Here is a 19751-nt window from a genome sequence, read left to right on the forward strand (position 1 = left end):
TTTCAGCTATGTCGTAGGAAGTCCTTTGGGCCGGTGAAGGACTTTTCTGTCTTCTAAAGCAGTGCAAACTGACACCTGGCCATTACTAATTGAAGGGAAGTGTGGGTTTTGAACAGCGAAGCTGACATCTGTCAACCTAAACAAAGCTTGCTCTACATCTATTGGCACACGTAAGGGTGTGAGGGTGATGAATGTCTTTGGCTGGCTTTCCAGTGCAGATATGAGCATAACAGCTGGCAGATCCTCAATGTACCACATCGTGTTTACCTAGCTTAGCACTAAGCAGAAGAGTGGTGGAAGGGCACAAGTCAGTAAACCAACCTGTAAGCGCCATGCCTTCTGTAATTCACCCTGGAGAATAGAAAGGGGCAGTCAGTAATGGCAGAAATAGAAGGTTTCCACTTCCTCCATAAGGCGCCTGAGCACCTGCAGTCCTGCTCTCCGTTTCTAATCACAGCACACGCTTGTTTAGATTTCTCATGCTGCTGTGCTCTGAACACTGAAACAGATATGCTCCTGACAATGCAGCATGGGCCACTACATTTGATTAAGGTCAGGCATTGCTGTTGTCTTTGAAAATATTTGTGTTTAAATAAAAGAAGAATGTGCATAGGTAGATTTCATCTGAAAGTGACTGCTTTTGTTTTCGGCAGGTATAAATATTTTACTCTAGAGAAAAGTAGACGTAGTGTATTTGTTTAATAGTGCCCTTTTCCTTTCCTTTGCTTTCAGACCTCATCTTGCTCTAGAATACAGCGGTAAGGTATGTCAGTTTCATCATTCTCTTTGCTTTCTCTCTAGATTTTTGAACAAATTAAACATTTTATAGCATTCTTGTGTCAACTTCAAATCACCTCTGTCTGTTACTTCATATTTCAGGCTACAAAGATACACCAGAGGGCCTTTGGTAATGACCACCCCATTACAGCCAGAAGCCTGGAGCTTATGGCCACCGTCTATGCTGAGATTGGCAAGACTGAATATTCAGGTAAACACTCACCTGGGCTGAATGATAAGAGTTGCACAGTAAACACTACTGTCATCCTGACGGGATGTTACGACAAATAGACTTACTGTATGTACAGTGAAAAACAAACACGGTTGTATGATTCTGAAAACGACAGTGGAGGACGCCTCTCAGCAGTATATAATTTAACACGGTTAACATTAGGGGGTGGAAATCTCGCTGTCTCATGAAACATGAAAATACCAGAACAGCAATGTTAATCTCAAGAACAAGTTATCTCCTCTGTGCTTTAGAAAGCACACAGCACAGCGAGGATGTGGTTTCAAGCAATTCAGTTAGCCTTTAAACCATGTCATCCTGTGAAAATGTTAAATTAATAAACACTCGCAGTCATGTTGGACACGAGTGGTTTTATGCAGAGCAAAAAAGAAAAGTATTTTTGTGACAGTTTGAGGGCACAGTTTTGTTGTAGTACAGTATGTATGCTTGGCTTGCATTAAAAAGGGAGCAACACGCCCAATTCTGAACTCGGCATTTTTGTGAAGACTGCTGTGGTGTTAAAAGCAATACGTAGAAACCAGCCTTGTTGTTGAGTCAGCTTTCAGAGGCAGTGGTGCTGAACAGGGACAGCTACATAAAGACAGGAGTGTACAGCATATAAAGTCAAAGATTTACAACACTCCTCGTTGTTTACCTCACAACTTTGGTGAAAATGTGCAGGGTCAGAAAGCGGTTGTTGTTGCAGATAAGAACACACAGTAGTCTCTGTGCACCTTTTAGTTTGTATTGCAAAAAGAACTTTAAAAAATGTTGTACTATTTCAAACATGTTATGTAAATGTCCCAATCATTTTCACAATATCCACTGAATTCCACTTCAGAAATTATGGCAATAAATAACTGGGCACAGGCAACAGTCTCTCTCTATAGTAGAGAGTATCTTTAATAGACTAACAGTCTATAAAAGATGTTTAACTGTCCCTAAATATGTGAGCCTGGATTTTACTTTGATTCACTTTTAGAAAACATAACAACTGACTGGTAGAATGGAAACTGTGGAATGTTTGACTGTCTTTCAAAATCTGGCAGTGTCATTAAATTTTCTATTAATTTTGGTAAGGTTATATTCACATGTGTATTTTCTATTATTATTTAGCACATTTATGGGTTGCTACTTTTCTTGGCCTTAGCTGGTGCAGCATCTTCCTGTAAAAGTGGAAATTAAAATGAGGCAGGGTTTTTTTCCCACAGAACTCAAATCTTCTTTAAGAACATTTATCTTTATAATACACACAAGAAAGTCTGTAATAATAGTGGTTAAATTCCCATGTCATGTTTTATAAAGATTCAAAATAATGTTCATTAAAATTTGGGGTTTTTTAACAGATAAAAGATAATTTACTCTTGGTTCTAAATGTCTGCCTGTCTCTCTGTGTCTCTCTCATTCAATCAATCATTCTCCATAGAAGCTTTTCTAGTTGTAAATGACCCAGAACAGTAATAGATTGACTTATCAATTGATTAAATCACCGATTAGTCAGGCAAGTGGCTAATTCATCAGCCAGTGTTGACAGACAAACATGCACAGTATTTAGTAGAGATATGGGAAACTTTCAGACAATACAAATGAAGGAGCAACCAGACTGAGGCTCATTTTTTCCTCTTTGGGCAGTAGTATGTCTTTTTTTAGAAACTGTGATGAGATCTAGTAAAATTACATTTGGTGAGTAAGACCAGAACTTTATTTTTATTTTATTTTAATGTAAACATATTGGGGAAAAAACAAGTGAGTTGTAACTTCAAACTACTCTTCAACTCTACCTGGCACAAACAGAGTTAACTCCTACATCTTTCCTCCAGCACATTTGCTTTAACTTTGTATGTTTAACTTCACCTCATTGTCTGTCTTCGGAGCAGACGGCAGACTCCAGTGCGAAGCAACACTAGATCACTACTCATGTATGGTCATGGTTCTCTTAATAGACTCCCTGGGTCAGTGTGTGTCTGCGCTGTCCAAACGCTTTGCTGCTGCAGAGTCCATTAGAGACACCGTCAACTGTCTTCCTCATTCCCACCGGGAGAAACACTCAGAGATCCGCCACAGAAAGGACGCCGACCAGCAACAGGAGGACACACCGAAACCTAAGGTAATGTTAACAACACCTGCAGGCATCTTCAGCAGTGTTACTCTGGATACGAGCAATTTGTTTGCAAAAGATCGGTGCCTTCCAGGTGTTTGCTGCCTGTCTTTTTTATTGAAATTCACTTGGAGCTTGTTATGGGTATACTTATCCTGAGCTGTATCTAATGCAGGTAACCAATGGCAAAGTCCCCACCTCCATTCTAAAGAGGCCAAGTCCCAACTACGGGTCAGACACAGAACCCAACTACAGACGGAAAGGTGAACGAAGGGTTCGATTCAGGGAGCCAGAGACCACAGTACATGGTGAGAAAACCACAACCCACAGACAGTCAGATGTGTTTGTACAACAAGAGAGAATATGCTGCCCTCTGGCGCTTTAACACCTGGATCAAACTAGTCCAGTAACTTCATATCACCCATAGTTTCTGCAGTCTGTCCATGTCAGCTCAACATTTACAGAGGCATTGATAAGGGAATGCATGCATACAGTAACAATATGAATGTAATTTTGTTTGTTTATAAAAATTTTCCTCGAAATTGGTGCCATCCCAGCTTGCAGTGGGGCCCTCAACCCATATGTAACAGCGGTGTATGCCTTGCACTTAGCAGTAAAGAGAGAACAAAATGCATTAAAAACATCCTGAGAGTGCATCGTAAACTATTGTCCTTCTGGGATTCTCTACTATTTAAAAATAATGTAATGCCGAAAGACTTCCAAACAGGAGCAAGTGATTTACTCTTTCGTAATTAATTATGCATGCATATGAGGCACCATGGAGTCTGTTCCAGAGAGATAGTGGAGTCAATGAGGGCACAGCAGCCGGTTGGTTGCTGCTGTACATCAGAGGTTGGCTCTTGTTGACTGACTGGCCTCTTTTCTGTCGGCTTCACAGACATTCCTTACTGTGACTGTTTAGGTGGTAAGTCTGTCTGAAAGTGTTGAGAATGATTATGTTAATGTGCATGGGAAAGTGACAACAACACTACTACACTTTTTATTTAAAAACCTGCCATGCAAAATGGACCCCCTTTTTTTAACAAAGTTTGAAACACAGAAAGCACAATTTGTGTGACAATTCTCCACCACCACCACATGAAATCCTCCATTAAAAACTTGCCTCTTGAGTTCTGACTCAGATACTCATTTACAAACCAAAATTGTGAAAAACTGGTCTTGGTTTTATGTTTGTAGCCTATGAGACGACACCGCCCCGCCCCCACATCGCCTTGTTCACTTGCCTCTTCCTGCTGATGTCATTCCTGGGCGTGGCCATGTACTGCACAGACCGCCGACGCCCACAGCGAGTGTGCGAGGAGCTGGAGGCCGCTTTGGCTGTCTACCTGCTGCATATGAAACAGCTCCTGTGGGGCTGCTGGATATGGCTGACCATGCAGTGACTGAGACCGACCACAGGTGGAGACATGAAGCCTCCTTTATTGTTTCCAGATCCCTCTTTTTTCCTATCTTTGAAAGAGCCCAGGCCTACAAACACCTCAGCCATGTGCCACGGCTCTGTACACTGTATGTGGTGTTAAACCACTCTCACAGTGAAAAAGGGGAAAGTGTGTAATCCCAGAAATATGTAGCTTTCATGTCTGTATGTACTGTATATATGTACTAAGGTGGTGGTCATGCCACTCCTTATTTAAGTTATAATCATTTTGCACATCTGCAATGTTGATCACATATAACGCTAACTTAATCACCACAACCATTTGATTTTTCAGTTCATGTCACAGTCTAATGTATGTGAGTGAATGTTTCCATGAAATGCAAATATTTATTTTGTTACAGTACATGATTAGTGTATATCAGATATTACACAGAACTGAATGTGTATATATGGTTCAATATACTAAGGACTATCACAATATTCCGCCTTGTAATTGCACGTTAATGAATGTAGAGATGTTGGGAAACAGTTTTTGATTGGCACAGTGCACATTCAAGAGGAGGAGGATGGAAGCACAAATGTGTAAACTGTTCGATAATGATCTGTGGGAAAGAAAACACAGGGCTGCATCACTTCACAGTACCAGGTTGAATGGCTTAACAGATGAAAAACACCTCTTTCTTCACAGACTTTTCTTCAGCTGATTCCTAGCTCCACTGTGGAGGAAATCTGCAGCACAGTGTTCTCTCACAATTCTCTCTCCTTATCTATTGCCGAAGAGAATATACTCAAACTGAATGAATGCTAATACTTTTGACAGTGTTCCTCTTTATAACCACTGAAATCCCACAAAATATCCTTGATCCTAAATGTTATTTAACTGTTTTCTTTTTGTTACATTTCTATTTAAAAACAATAATATTCAGGTTTTAATCGTGATGTCAAATGCTCATCAAGCTTTGGACAAATGTATGGATGGGTGTGGGCTCAACAAATATTTGCAATATGTAAAAAAAAAAACAAAAATCAAGGATGTCCTCCTATATCAAGCTTATTACTACTAATATGAGGCCAAACACAGAAATAGAACAGAATCAGATACTGTATGTTATTGTTTGCGAGTCCCTTTATCAAATTAAGCAAATATAATTCAAACAGCCAAACCACCACACAAATGAATTATAGGAATTAAAGGGCACAGTGATGCGCATCCCACAGACCTCTCATTATGAGCAATAACACACATCACATAGTTTAACATAGTAAAACATTGTTCTTTATATAACAGGTTTCAGGGAACTCAAAAGGAAAGCGTTGGATTTTGGAGGTTTCACATTTGAATGTCAAAGCAATATAAGGCTAATAACGCCTCTATAGAAGAAAGAAATACTCTCGACTCTGTACTGTCAAACTAAATAATTAGCAATAAAACAATACCCAGTGAACTCATGTTCTGTATATGCACATTTAGCTTAGAAGCTGCATTTCACGGCTGTCCAAACATTTATGGTCACTTTGAAAGAAGTGCCTTTATGGAGGGTTTTCTTGGTTCCTACCATTTTATGATTTCATTTGTTTTGAATAAAACTGTCATTGCCTATCAAAGTCAAGCAGATGATTTTCTTTCTCCCTGTAATCTCTGACAGCAAGTGAAGTGCAATGTGTATGTAACAGGGAGAGAGATGCATGCAAGTACATTTGTGCGTCTATTCACAGTAATACAGTATATTGGTTTGTAGCCTATAAAGTGTGAAGGAGAAGCCTGAGTTACTACTGTATATGGCACAGAATAGGATTTGTTTTTTATTTCACACAGATTGCTAAAAGCATTTTTCGACTGGCTGCCTGATACATGAATGTTCTAAACTACAATTTGTCATTTTTATAAAACGCCTTTTGTAACTGCTGATTAACACTGCAAAAGCACACATCATATTTCTTTGCTGCAGCATGCAAAGAATTCTCACTTTATCAAGTAGTGTGCAGTGCGTATCCTAACAAAAATAAGTCTACTTTAGGGACACATTTATTGGTGTATAAAACAAAAGAACATCCCTTTACATCTAAAAACCACCACCCTATTCATTTGTCATGCATTAGGTCCATGCAGAAGTTTCACAAAGACAACATGATCCATCAGCCAGTCTGTCCAAGCCATTAATACTGTGTTGCTAAATAGAAATTCATGAGTTGAGAAAAACTGGGTGTATATTTCCATTAAATGGTTTTAATACTATCAGAGCTGGGCTGTGGTTGTGTGTGTTGAAGAGGAATACACACAATGGATGAATAAACTCAATAAAGCAGGACTCTTCCAAAGGTTAACAACCATTGGGAGTATTTTTTTTTAGGGTAAATCAATTACTTTTGGAGAACAAAGCTAAAACCTTCTGTTTGATTCACTCGATAGTCAATGGGAGCAAAAGCCAAATCATTTTGATTGTCTACATAGGCAAATAGTAGTGCTGCTCATGGCAGGCGAGAAGACTGTATGGTTGAGTGTGAGTGTGTGTGTTTGTGCGTCCTCTGGTGTCTAGATCAGGCCGGTCTTGAGGTCAGAACTGTGGCGTGAGGAGCGGCCGAGCAGCAGGTCCTTCTCGTGGATCAGGCTGTCCAGCAGGTCCTCTTGTCTGTAGTTGTGGTAGACCTTCAGGAAGGCCATCACTGCGATCCCAAGCCAGGTGAGCCAGGAAGCCCACAGGCCAAACTGCAGGAAGGACATTATTGTAAATATGAATGAGATTCAGGATTTTGTTATACTGATGTTACCGATAAAACAGTCTCACCTGAGCTATAGCAAACTGGTCGTAGAAAGCAGAGTTGTCCAGGCCGAGTTCTAGATCGGTGTCCTGCAGGTCCTCACAGCTAAAACATGACACACACCAGCTGGTATTTAGGAGGACAGCCGCGTTGTATAATGAAAGCATCTGAAAAGTTGAGTTTGTGTGTTGCTCTCACCTGCTGGGCATGGTCCCACTCTCAGTGATGGAGTCACACCACATGTTGAAACCCACACTGACGATGGTGCTGGACAGGAAGACTGTGAACACCACCAGGGAGCTGATCAGCAGGTTGAGGAAGGCGTTGAAGATGGAGCTGCAGGCAGGTAGAACAGAAAATGAAGAGGATAAAAGCTGTGCAGTCTCTGCTTAATGTTTACATACATTACAGTCATTTTTCATAGGGCCTATAAAACTGAAACACAGCATGATTTAGTTTGCTGTGATGAACAGTGTCTTTCAGTCATACATGAAAACAGTGACACAGATCGGAAATACTGCATGTGAGCCACAGTATGACTTTGATTTTTCAAAGTCTGCAAGTGTTTTCCCTCCATCTTTATAATGGAGGACGAGCGTGACTAGTCGTTTTTATAGGCTCATTCTATGGCTTTTATCATTAGATCATAGCCTAGATTACATGATTCTATGATTCTGCCAGAATAGCGCGCATATAAGGGCGTGGGAGATGAACAGAAAAAACACGTTTACATTGAGCCGTTAAACATGAGCCTGTCCTACTGATATTTTTATAGTGCTGGTATTGAATTGTGTTGAACGAGCACAAGTGAAATGTCACTCACTCGTCGTGTCCTTTGCACAGAAAGAACAGAAGCCTCCATGCCTGCACTGCGGACAGGATGAGGGACGCTATCCCGACAAAAGTGATGAAGCTGCAGGAGGACTCGGGTCCCCACTCCTCCACGATGAAGCGCTGCTTCGACACAGTGATGTTCTCATTTTGCCACATACCCCGCGTGAAGAGCAGGCATTTCCCCCCGAAGTCCTCCGTGTTTTCAGACAGAGGTACCACGGCGATGAAACCGAATACGAAGGCTAAAAAATAAAGGATGCACTGGGCGAAAATTAAATTATCGAGGGCCATTTTTCTGTCTCCCTCTTCGGCTCTCTGCGTCCTGGAGAAACTGCGGCTGCGCAGTGATGAGCGGAGGCTCAGCATCCGACGACGCGTTCTGCTGCAAATTAATGAGGCCTTCAGGGTTCTCCATCTTAATCTACACCCAGACTGGGGAGATGTTCCTCTTCACTGGTACCATTTGCAACAGTTTAGGTTAACAGTTAATTATTACATTTAACCTCTTAACCTACAGTTTTCCCCTTAGATATGAGGACAATTTATCTTATACCATACATACAGTAGCCTATATGTTCGGTTTCCGCTTGTTCAAACACTTCATTGAAGCTATATGGTGTTTACCATGATAAAAATAGCCAAAGCTTAGACTGCATGTTTTTATGGCTGCGCTATTCCATCAAATAGAAATATTATAAATGTTGTGTGCATCATTTTATCCATTTCCCCAAAATTCAGCCCTACATATTTGCTATTTTTGGAAACTTTGTTATCTTCATTAGAATTTAAAATAAAGTTATGTAGACTTGCACAGCATGAAGAAGGTTTTATTATGGTAGGCTAGATACTGTAGGTGCAACTTTTCTGATATGTTCATTTAGTGGGTTCAGTGCAAGCATGCCCTTGTACACACATAAGGCAGTGCACTCACAAATTATAGAGTAATGGTTTGTTTATACACAGTGACAGTCCTTAAGGAAGGGCAGGTAGCTGTCACAGCCATCTGACATGCTTCACCGAGCCCATCTGGTGAGCTGGCCAAGGTAACTTTCAACCTTCCTTCCTCGGCCACCCAGCCTCAGCACCGCTCACAGTGCCCTCCAGTGGCCAAGGCACCTGCATAGACAGACCCCATTGTTTCATGTTTGAAGTATGATCATAGCCTTGATGTATAGTCTACAGATGCAGGATGCTGCAAAGTGTTGGGATGTATAGACCGTCAGTTCATTGTTTAAAAAAAAAGTTTTGACTTTGATTAGAACATGTAAAAACCTTCGTTTTTAGGTGGCAAAAGTGAAACAGCAAAGTGACCTGATTCTTTATAAACTAGCATTCAGTCATTTTGCATCAGAAATTATTAATCGTACTGCAGTTTGGGGGAAGTATCCCATGCAATACAAAGACAAGTATTTATATGAGAGCTTTCCAGACATCAGACGGCTATTTGTATCCATCACAGAAACTGCAGCATTTTGCATCCTCTCCCTTGCACATGATTTATGTGTCATTTTGTTGCACCACAGCACTCCGATTTCCATGACGTTATCAGCTCTCAGATTAGCTTGAGTTATTGTGTGTGTGCTAATGTGTGTGTGTGTGGTCTTGGCCTGAAAGTTGATTTCACGTTCAGAGCTGGTTTGCTTTTTAGCATCATTATACTTATGTTTCATGCTCCTTGGGCTTCTTTGGCTCTGGCGGATCTTTATTCTTGGGTGTGATAACTTGTCTAGAATACTATTTCCTGTAATAAATACTTTTGCAGTTTCAACCTTTCTGTTGTGATACATTATTGCTGGAGTATTGTACTGAAACAGTATTTTCTCCTTTTTCTAATAGAAAAATCAAAGCACAGAACAGCAAAAAGTCTTTAAAAAAATTTAGGAGGGAATCATAACTATGTTGACATGCTTATTTTGTCTTTGGCTAGACCTCAGACATCATCTGGTATCAGAGGTGCTGCCACACCTGCAAGGTCATAAGGAAGCCCAACAACTCCATAAAGCATCGCCCCTTACACAAACAGGAGAGCACATGCACATCCACACACACGGAACTCCAAACTACACTTTTAAATAATACAGCATGTGTGGGCTTGTGAACTAGGCACCCAGGGGAGACCAGAGCAGAAGTGTGTCAAGCTGAAATATGTGTTAAGTTATTCACCCCCAGAACAAGACACGGAGGGAGGAAGGGAGGGAGGGAGGAGGATGCTAACCCAAATGCAGTCCCTGGGCTCTGTGCAAATATAGGGAGCGATGGGCAGCAGAAAGCATTGGGAGGTCATCCATTTTTCATGAGATGCAATGGCAGTAAAGCAAACATCCTTTTTTCAAGAGGAAAAAAAACAGCGAAGAATCTAAAGTGCAGAATCATTTTCAAGGACACTATCACTGCATTTTAAATGTAGTGCATTTATGCTTCAAATGGAGCAACATGCATCCTTGTAATGTTGGCCAGATAATAGAAATGCATAATAAAAGCCATTTTTACTAGAGTTTTAATTAGCAAAATATTTAATAATTTATGTTTATCAATAATTCCTGAGAAATTCATTGAGTGAGTGTTTCTGACATGTGGTATTACAGTGGAATAAAAAGGGCGTGGCAGGACAATATCGCTGGGTGGGGAAGGCTGCTGATAGAAGCAGCGGTGGCAGCAGTCGTCAGAACAATCTGACCGCTTGATTGATGAGGAAGGGGAGATGGATCACGTCAAGGTGAAAAGTCTATATGCTGATCATAATGCTGTAGTATGATCAGTAAGTTCATTTTGGTGTTAGTTAAGTTAATCCTTACAGTATTGCTTTAGGTTAATAAATCAGTGCCAGATTTGGATTCAAAATGTATTTCTGAATCAAAAGGAAGATGCATCATGTTAAAAGACTTTAATAAATATATTTCTCATTCATGCTCTCTTCACTCGTTTTCCTTTCCTTGATCGTATTCTCCCACTTCTTATGGCACCTTGTGAACCCTTCCCCAAACTGCTCCAACCTGCCGGCTCCTCTTTGTTTGCCTGTAACACAAAACAACAGCAAAAACAGACACAATTACAGCCTCATATCCTGGGCAGTGATATGGACAGCCCGATGAAATATCCTGTACCCATTAATCTTTCCCCAGGGGGCGCAGGAGACTGGTAGCACTGATTAAATGCTCCTAATAGAGGCCATTTGTCTCCCCTTGAATCTTGAATGTTTCAACATTGAACATCACCCAACACTACTACTCCCCACCTCTCTCTGTGCAAATATTGGCATTTTCATAAAGCAACAGTAAAGTTGATAATATTTCATTTTGTGATATCTTTTTAAGCAGGCATGATCTCTTTGTGAGCTTCTACGATTTGATCGATGACTTTGTTTTTCACCACAGTGAATATCTCATTTATAACTGTGCCACAATAAACAGTCATGCATTAGGTCATATGGGACGAGATCAGAATTTACAGTTTACACTAATTACTATGTTTAATATCCTGATTTTCTTATCTTTAGCCAGTCTGGCATTAAATAGATGACAGTTTGATCAGCAATTAAGGGTTTGTCTTAAACTAATTTTCACACATTAGTCATTAATATCCCTCTATTAAGCAAATCCTATTCAGCATCATTTCTGGCCTGGATGAACAATTAGATAAGACTAACGGCACTTACTTCAAAACAACCCCCTGGAAGCTCACACTCACACTGAGACTGCAAGATAATGAATGTAATGCATTCACTACAATCATGCACTGTACAACCAAAATAGATTGGCCGTGATAGACACACACTGTTTGTACAGTATAGGCTACTCAGGCCCAAGGTATAATCATCATAAATTAACATGGCCTAATTATGTTTCACCTGCCAAGCTCCATATGGTCCCCAATTCTGAACAAAATAATTAGGTGACTGCATCCCAATTAAACAATTATCCAATGAAACCTCAGTAAAACAATTACCTGGTCATATCCATGCAATGATATTACAGTGCTTAACAGTGTAATGTTCAGGTCGATGCACAAGAAAGTAATAAAATCATGCAACATATAAAGGTGACTACATCAACTTCAAATGTTGTATTTTTAACAAACAAATAATAGCTACCTTCTGTGGTATTTCATGCATATGTGACTCTGTTTTTGAAGATACAATACAAGTGATTCATATCCCCTGAAATCCTGCCTTTATATTTGGAAAATGACATCATTGTAGTCAGAGATCTTAAAAGCAATGGTGTTTATGCTGGAGGACAGGGGAAAGAGGGATGAAGGATAGTAAAGAAGGCACCTGCTGTGTTGTGATGAAGCAAAATCCTCAGGGACCAGAAATTAGATCATCCAAATCAGAGATGCTGTCAAGCGCCTTAACTGGAACAATAGTGACCCCTACTGGCCAAACTGGCTTTTATCTCCTAGTGATGAATACACCACGGCTTCAATGTACAGTATTTCAGTATCAGTCATTAGAGCAAAGTACCTGTTTGCCATCTTTGTTGTCTCCTTTTTGCTTTGCAGTGAAATCCATAAAATTGACCAGACTGTAGGAATATGGTTGGCTCAGTACAAGAGAAGGCCTCTTATTATCTGTGAATGGACAGAAACAAAACAAAGCATTAACATTGTCAGGGCAGTGACAGTGCAATTGCTTTCTACTGAAATTTCATGAGTTGAAATGATCCATTGCTGGAAACATCATCCTCAAAATGGATGAATCTGACACTAGTCTTTTAATTTTATGCAACATTGCTCCACTGTTGGTGCACGGTGGCAGAGCGGCTAAAGCTCCTGCCTCCCAATAAGGAGATCGTGGGTTCGTGGGATCGATTCCCGGACCAGACTAACATCACACAATCTCTCTGGGTGCATGTCCTCCCCGTGTTACCGTGGGTTCTCTCCGGGTTCTCCGGCTTCCTCCCACCGTCCAAAGACATGTGTAGGTTAATTGATAACTCTAAATTGCCCGTATTGAATGAATGTGAGAGTGAATGGTTGTCTGTGGTAGCCCTGCGACGAGTTGGCCACTGTCCAGGGTGTACCCTGCCTAAGGCCCAAAGTCACTGGGATAGGCTCCAGTCACCCGCGACCCCTAACGGGACCAAGCGGTAGAAAATGGATGGATGGATGCTCCACTGTTATGTCTTTAACCCTTGTCCCAGTGACAAGGTTGGGGCCTCAGTGTGGGGCAATAGGCCGTAGATCCCTAAGGCCCAGTGGTGATCAGCACAACCCAGCAGATGGAGGGAGGTCTGCTTGCAGTGGTTGACAGTACACCTCCCATAGAAAGCATGGGGGAAGGGGGGAGATGGGGTTGTTTTATGGATGACTGACTGCTGCAGCAAGGTTAAGGGAACCAATCTCTGACACTTCACTTCCTCACCAGTCTCCCTCTCCTAGCAGCCAAGACCCCCCGCCTTCAGTACATGTACCTGTGTCCTGCACCCTGCAGTGGACAGCAACACCTCTGACATATTGTTATGTCATTAACATGTTTGGCCAAAACACACACACACAAACTATTCGGCCTTAGACCATTGCTGGCAATGGCAGAAACAGGTTTTTCAATTAGCATATTGCTAATGACCATTTGCAATGTCTTGGGAGCTCTAAATGTCAATAAGGCAACTGGTAGCACATATTTCATTATTTCTACTGACCACTGTACACCATACGGTTGCAAATGGTTGTATATGATTTTATATGTACAGTATTGCTTCTTTCCAGAGATAAAGAAACATTTCTTTTCTTTATTAAAATTCTTCACCTGATGTGATAGCTGCTCCCAGCTCTGTAGCAGGTAGAAGGCCACTGGAAGCTCTACGGGTTTCCAGGTCCTGTTTCCACCAGCTGCCCATTTTGCTATGATCGAGCCAGGCTGAGGTGCTCTGGACACAGGGTTCACCTGTCTTTAATTGGGCTTTGAAGGAGCTCACACTGGTGGTGTCAGAAGGAGAAGAGGTGGTTTTGATGTTGCAGGTTGGGCTGGGGGTCAGAAAGCTACCAGAGATCTGAAGCTGTGTGGGGCCAATAGAGCTGCACACAGGGGAGAGAAGGGAGATGTCGGGCAGACACTTCCTTGCTGAGGCGCTTGAGCCACTGGCTACAGGATCCTCTGACAGAAAGCTCTGGTGAAGGTCAGTCCGAGTGGTTTCAGTCGTAGCACAGGAGAAGCCTTGACTGAAGCATTCCACTTCTTCCTCTTCCTGGTGATGCTCATATGTTTTCTGGGTACATACAGTGAAAACATTAAACATGAATAGCCCCATTTTGAAAACAGGTACTGTGACAATCAACCTATAGTGTGTACTGTTTAGTTAAAGAGAGAGACTGCCTACCTGATGAAGTTCTTCTTCCAGGAAACAGTCAAATGTGGCTGCCTCGCTAAAACTGGGAATATCATAAGGGATGCAATCTGATTGGTCGTCTTGGTTGAGTGACACTGCAGAGCTCCACATATCAGTGACATCTTGGGAACCATGAACGATTTCTGCAGACACTCCTTTACTGCAGGCCATTTTCTCTGCAGATAAAAGTTCATGCAGAGATGTAAGCATTCAGCAGACCACAATTCAGCGTGATCATTTTGTCCCTCCAGCTGGATGCACCTACACACCATCGTCAGGCGAGAGGAAACTGTGACTCTCCACCTGGGGCTCACAAAGATTGGGCACTAAATGGCTGTCCACAATGCTGTTGAGCGAAGGGGGAAGATTCATTCTGTAACCACAGCGAACAAATGTCAACCAGTTTTAATTTTCTTGTGTACCATAAGTATAGTGTGAGATAAAATGACCTCTGACCTCTCAACTGCATCAACAGTGAGAAAGTCCTCGCTTGAGAAAACATCTTTCTTAACATCTTCTCCCTCTAAAAAAGAAGTTGAAGTTTCTCTTTATCTTTTGACTGCCTCTTAATGCCAATAGTGTGCAAATAAAATCCAACACAAAGCTTACCCTCTGGAGAAAGCACCAAAGCGTCTTTGTTCAAGTTGCTGAGGGAAATTGGGGCTGTGGCGCCATCTAATGTCACTGTCAGCTCAGGGCAATCTGGAAAACCGTCATTTGATGAAGGGGTTCTGCTGTCTTCTTCGTCTTCCTCTTCCCTGCTTTGGTTCTCTCCATCAGTAAGGAGAGAAGAGATCCTCTGCAGAGTCATGGTACTTTCATACACATAAGGACGGTCCCGTCTCAACAGAGGCAAGGAGGAGGCCGAGGTGAAGGAGAAGACAGACTCAGAGTTCAGATCCTCAGAAGAAGAAATGTGCTCTGGTGGCTCAGGTTGCTGCTGGGACAAGAACACACATAAAGTGCATTATTTCAAAATCACATACAAAAAATCAGTTAACTTTTAGCAGAGACAATGAAAATGTATACGTAATGGATAGGCTTATCCTCTTCTGTTTCATCTATATGTGCTGTTTCCTCTGATTCTTCTACCATGTCCATTGGGGAGGGGCTGGGCGTGAGATGACGCAGAGCCTGGGTTGACAGAAACATCTCTCTGCTGTTCGATTTTCTCTCTGTGTGCTCTGGCCACACCACCTCACTGAAATAACGAACATGGAGGAATGATCTGCTGAGTTTTCTGGGATACTGAACATTTTTTAACATATTTCAACCTCTGTTATCCACATTTCATCTACAACCTCAGTACCTTATCTTGGGATGTGGCTTTCTCACTTCCATCACAGCCTTCCTGACTAGTTGGACCAGTTTGTCTGAGGACACTCTGTTGACTTTCTGAGCTTGATACAGTTTGGCTGACAGCGGGCACGGTGGCCTTCCTGCTGAATGGTCGTATAAAATTAAATCTCATGGTAAAATATAATGCACTTTATTCTGTCCTGATACCATTTAATATTCTATTCATTTAATCTGCCTTACCTTTCTTCATCAGCGGCAACTGTGACCCTGTAGCCTCAATCCCAATTACATGGTCTCCTTCACCCTGATAAAGATTTTTTGGAAAAAGAAAAGTCATTTCAAGGCTGAATATCTTTGATACATCCATTTTGCTGTATTACAAGAGATTCACCTACATTGTATCCTGCAGGGATGTACTTTAAAGCCTCTGCACACAGACCAAATCCACTGCAAGCCTGGAGGAAGTACATGACCATATCGTCGCTTTCTGTGTGGCCTCTCTTCAGCAGAGCCCAGGCATCAGAGACACAACTGGATTGCGAATAATCTTGGTAATGTTAGATGTGACTTGATAATCTCAGATGATCAAAAACATGACCAGTAAGCCATTAGTGTACCAGAATGTACCTGTTTTGAAGTAGTACATCTGCACAGAGCTTAGCATCCTCAACGCTCTCTATTGCGGGTCTGGTCCAGTGGAGGTACCTTAATGCCAACTGAGGCTGCTTCCTCGTTAGCAGACAGTGGATGATGCAACGATGTTGCCAGGAGAGCCAGGGAACAGCAGCCCTAGGGCTCAGTAATAGCTCCATGGAGGCCTGGGTGCAACAAGATGTAACACGACATAAAGCAGCAATATAAGGATTTATTTTGACTGACATTTAAGATGTTGTCTCTAAACATCTCTCCTACTTGTTGTTATCAAGAAGTAAACTGGCAAATTTCTTATCATCCATGAAAGCATCTCCTCTTCCAAAAGAGAGATATACTGACATAACTAATGAGTGGCACAGTGGAGCATTAGTACATTAATCGTGTGCTACTCAAGTGGCCCATTAGTGTTACCTGCAGACCATTATGGCTGCTGAAACAAGGACACTAATGTAATCAACCGGATGGTTATCTGGCCCTTGAATTGCACTCGCATCACAGTCAGCTTGCACATGTTAATTTTAATGACTTCATCAAAATCAGAATCAAGTCACTCACCTAATGCATAAAATCAATTTTGCCTTTTTCTTATATACCTTGACGTGCCCATGATCAAGCATCCAGAAGGCCCTGATTTGTTGGGAAAAGCTGGAGGGAATAGTGAAGGCATGGCAGAAAGATTGGAGGAGGTCGTCTTTGCACTGCAGGAAGTTCGCCATATCCAGGGCAAAGTACATGAGCTGTGATACATATAGGTTAAGAACTACATAACCTGAATCAAATATATATAGTATTTATCTGGAATAAAACAAAAAGGAGCACAATAGAAGAAAAATGTACAGCAGGGACGCTGGAAGTCACAGTTCAGGGTGCTGAGAGAGGGCCAGTCTATATATTGACTTCTTACTAAATGGTTTGCAATATTCATGTTTTTTTGGATTAATTTGAATTGCCACGATATATATAGTAGTTATTAACAAAAATCTACAACAATTTGAGAATGTTTTACACTACAGCAGACAGCAAACTTGAACACTAACATACTGTATGTTAAGCAGCCACAGCAACTGCACAGTCAACAACAGGAACTAATGCATGAGAAGTGCAAGGAGATGAAGAGGGAGAGACAGCGCCGGGACGTGGGTGAGAGCTGTGACCCACGACCATCTCATCATAGTTTATAATAATTCAGCGCAGTGAGTATACAGACATCTGTTTACTGTTGACAGAGATTCCAGTCTGCAGTGTAGTTCATACACTTCACTGATAAACCACAGAATTAAGAAGAAGTTTGCATCACACTTTTTTATCAATTGTTGGTTTTTTAAAATGCCTGGTTTTATGCTCCACAGAGGGCTTTGTCGATGCTGTATTTGGATGGATACAAGTGCTTGGACTGACATGTTGTCGATATGAGGCACCAGCACGAGCTTCAGCAGGGCCTGCAGATTAGGAGGAGGATAACACTGGTCTGTGCAGTCTTCAGAAGTCCAAATGCACCCATGCTGCCTGTCCAACTGAGACACCATACCCTGTATCAAAGACCTAAATCTTTCTCCCTCCTCCCATCTAGTCAAATGTAAGAAAATAGAAAATCAGAGAGGAAATAAAGAGAGAAACTTCAGCAGGAGTAAAATAAGTACAATGGCTTGGAATTCCTCCATCAAGTCCAATGATCAGATGAGTTACCCAGGTGTCTCGAGACAAGCTTTCCGATGACTATGATCCATTTCCTTCCACATCTGAGCAATGCGCTTCACCTCGTGAGCCTCTGACAGCAACACCAGAGAACAGAAAAGAAAATTGAGGTGTCATAACAGCTCATCACGTCAAATGAATGTAATGTGTGTGATCATATCTGTACCAGGGTACTTGGGCAGAAGCCCCATGATGCCCCACCACTGAACCAGCCGTCCCAGCCAGATGTGTTGCTTTAGAGCCCTGTGCTCTCGGTTCCAGCAGCTACGTTTAACATCTGAGGAGCCGAATGTATCCCTGCACACCACACATGGGACCCCCACACCTAAATAAAAACATACAAATTTTAATTCTAGTGAATTCTAGTAGACATATCAGAGGGTTAGGACTACAGTTGCAGTCACAAATATTAACCAAACCATCATGCTGTTCCAGCTGTACGCTGTATGTGTTCTGAAGTTTGTACCGTGCCAGAGGTGGGCTGAACTGAGCTGCTTTCTTGCCCACTGGGCCAGGGTGAGCAGGTTCCTCAGTCTCTGGAGCAGCATGTGCACTCTGGTGAAAGAGCTCCGGTCCAGAAACATCCACAGGCCCTGGCAGCGGCTGAAACCTGTGGGAAAACACAAGAGGTACAAAAATCCATAGTGTGTACTTTGCAATTCAAACATTTAAACATGATTAATGAAGGAACATGTTCTTACATAGGGTTAATAACTCCTTTTTAGCAAACTCTGATGTCCTCTGTACCCAGCAGCTGAAAGTCGGTAGGATTTCCTCCACATCAACTTCACCTGCAGCAGGGTATTATTGGAGATGAAATGTTAAACACTCAAACAACAAGTGTTTTTGCAAGTAGTGGACAGAACAATATTTTTTTGGTAGTCAAATGCTCATAATGTACCATCAGCTGTAAGCTTCCGTAGCCAGTGGATGATGGCTCTTATGTTGTTGCTGGCTAACGCCTCGGCCCACTGGCCCTTTCTATCCAGCATGATTGCCCTCGCACCCCGGAATCCTCACAGAGACAAGGGAGATTGCATGGGAAACAAATGCTGATACCTATGGTTCATTATAGCAAAAGAAACAAATGGTTATGTATGAAAACATCTTACATACTGTATATTAGAGGTGTTTTAACCATAGCTAATGTAATGCATGGTATCTCAATGAGTGGTTAAATAACTTGTGCACTTAAGCCTGGAAAACCTCTAATAGACATGTTTCCATAATTAGATCAACAGATTGTGCAAGAGCAGAATAAAGCGTGAATGTGGTAGTCATTATTTTGAGGAGCCTCCATAGAGGAAATTGTAAAGATTTGTTGAATACTCACTTGGAGACGTGGTTTGGTTGTCCAGTGGCTCTGTTAAACTTCACTCTTGGTCTGTGCTGTGTGTTCTGTCTGCCTTGCGGATTTGCTGACTGGCCCGGTGGCTACGGTAACGGTCTCTTCTTACACAAGCTACTTTGGTACATGTTAATCCACTAATCTCACTCTCAGTTAACATTTCATTGGCTGATTTGCAGCGTGGCTGTGAGTATAGGGAGCAGTGTGTGTGTGTGTGTGTGTGTGTGTGTGTGTGTGTGTGTGTGTGCATGTTGAAATGAAAGTTGGAAACAGAATAGGTATGACCAGCAGGGGTGAGATGATAGTAGGAGGTGAAAATTAACTTCTTAAAT

The 19751-nt window shown here is 41.8% G+C and overlaps 3 protein-coding genes across 9 annotated transcripts in view; 1 reads left to right on the plus strand and 2 right to left on the minus strand.

Moving 5' to 3' along the window:
* The window catches only part of lg15h14orf180 (linkage group 15 C14orf180 homolog), a 42173-nt gene extending 36065 nt beyond the window's left edge, over nt 1–6108 (plus strand). For 2 of the 3 annotated variants that reach the window (XM_044166191.1, XM_044166192.1), the window contains 5 exons: nt 733–763; nt 880–988; nt 2950–3113; nt 3280–3412; nt 4302–6108. In XM_044166191.1, coding sequence (XP_044022126.1) covers nt 733–763; nt 880–988; nt 2950–3113; nt 3280–3412; nt 4302–4507 — 643 coding nt within the window. In that variant the 3' untranslated portion in view covers nt 4508–6108. Of the gene's footprint in view, nt 1–732; nt 764–879; nt 989–2949; nt 3114–3279; nt 3413–4002; nt 4030–4301 lie in introns of all 3 variants that reach the window. The other variant, XM_044166190.1, reaches the window with a different exon arrangement.
* On the minus strand, nt 5612–9799 carry LOC122861579 (transmembrane protein 179). Its single transcript, XM_044166193.1, has 4 exons — nt 8087–9799; nt 7462–7599; nt 7290–7368; nt 5612–7210 (listed from the first exon to the last, which is right to left on the minus strand). The coding sequence occupies exons 1-4, from the start codon at nt 8461–8463 to the stop codon at nt 7037–7039; spliced, it is 768 nt and encodes a 255-aa protein (XP_044022128.1). The 5' UTR covers nt 8464–9799; the 3' UTR covers nt 5612–7036.
* Nucleotides 9800–10966: 1167 nt separating this feature from the next.
* LOC122861577 lies at nt 10967–19507 on the minus strand. 5 transcript variants are annotated; one of them, XM_044166186.1, is made up of 20 exons: nt 19405–19507; nt 18973–19130; nt 18773–18862; nt 18538–18681; nt 18238–18396; nt 18063–18144; nt 17759–17942; nt 16970–17113; nt 16350–16540; nt 16118–16253; nt 15963–16026; nt 15733–15862; nt 15453–15624; nt 15033–15360; nt 14880–14946; nt 14693–14796; nt 14415–14599; nt 13844–14303; nt 12560–12666; nt 10967–11112 (listed from the first exon to the last, which is right to left on the minus strand). In XM_044166186.1, the coding sequence occupies exons 2-20, from the start codon at nt 19061–19063 to the stop codon at nt 11002–11004; spliced, it is 2949 nt and encodes a 982-aa protein (XP_044022121.1). In that variant the 5' UTR covers nt 19064–19130; nt 19405–19507; the 3' UTR covers nt 10967–11001. The 5 variants fall into 5 exon arrangements, with proteins under 5 accessions (XP_044022121.1, XP_044022122.1, XP_044022120.1 ...); XM_044166187.1 differs by having other exon boundaries at nt 14693–14769; nt 15733–15865; XM_044166185.1 differs by having other exon boundaries at nt 15733–15865.
* Nucleotides 19508–19751: the final 244 nt, after the last annotated feature.

Source organism: Siniperca chuatsi, linkage group LG15 (genome assembly GCF_020085105.1).
Source record: "Siniperca chuatsi isolate FFG_IHB_CAS linkage group LG15, ASM2008510v1, whole genome shotgun sequence".
Lineage (NCBI taxonomy): Eukaryota > Metazoa > Chordata > Actinopteri > Centrarchiformes > Sinipercidae > Siniperca > Siniperca chuatsi.

Excerpts from the sequence above, each read along its gene's own strand:
- LOC122861577 (XM_044166185.1), bottom strand. The coding sequence starts at position 19,063 with ATGCTGGATAGAAAGGGCCAGTGGGCCGAGGCGTTAGCCAGCAACAAC. Across the intron at positions 16,027-16,117 it reads ACATCCCTGCAGGATACAAT|GGTGAAGGAGACCATGTAAT; the intron begins GTAGGTGAATCT and ends AATCTTTATCAG. Across the intron at positions 11,113-12,559 it reads ACAACAAAGATGGCAAACAG|GCAAACAAAGAGGAGCCGGC; the intron begins GTACTTTGCTCT and ends TTTGTGTTACAG.
- LOC122861579 (XM_044166193.1), bottom strand. The coding sequence starts at position 8,463 with ATGCTGAGCCTCCGCTCATCACTGCGCAGCCGCAGTTTCTCCAGGACG. Across the intron at positions 7,600-8,086 it reads CTGTGCAAAGGACACGACGA|CTCCATCTTCAACGCCTTCC; the intron begins GTGAGTGACATT and ends ACCTGCCTGCAG. Across the intron at positions 7,211-7,289 it reads ACCAGTTTGCTATAGCTCAG|TTTGGCCTGTGGGCTTCCTG; the intron begins GTGAGACTGTTT and ends TCCTTCCTGCAG.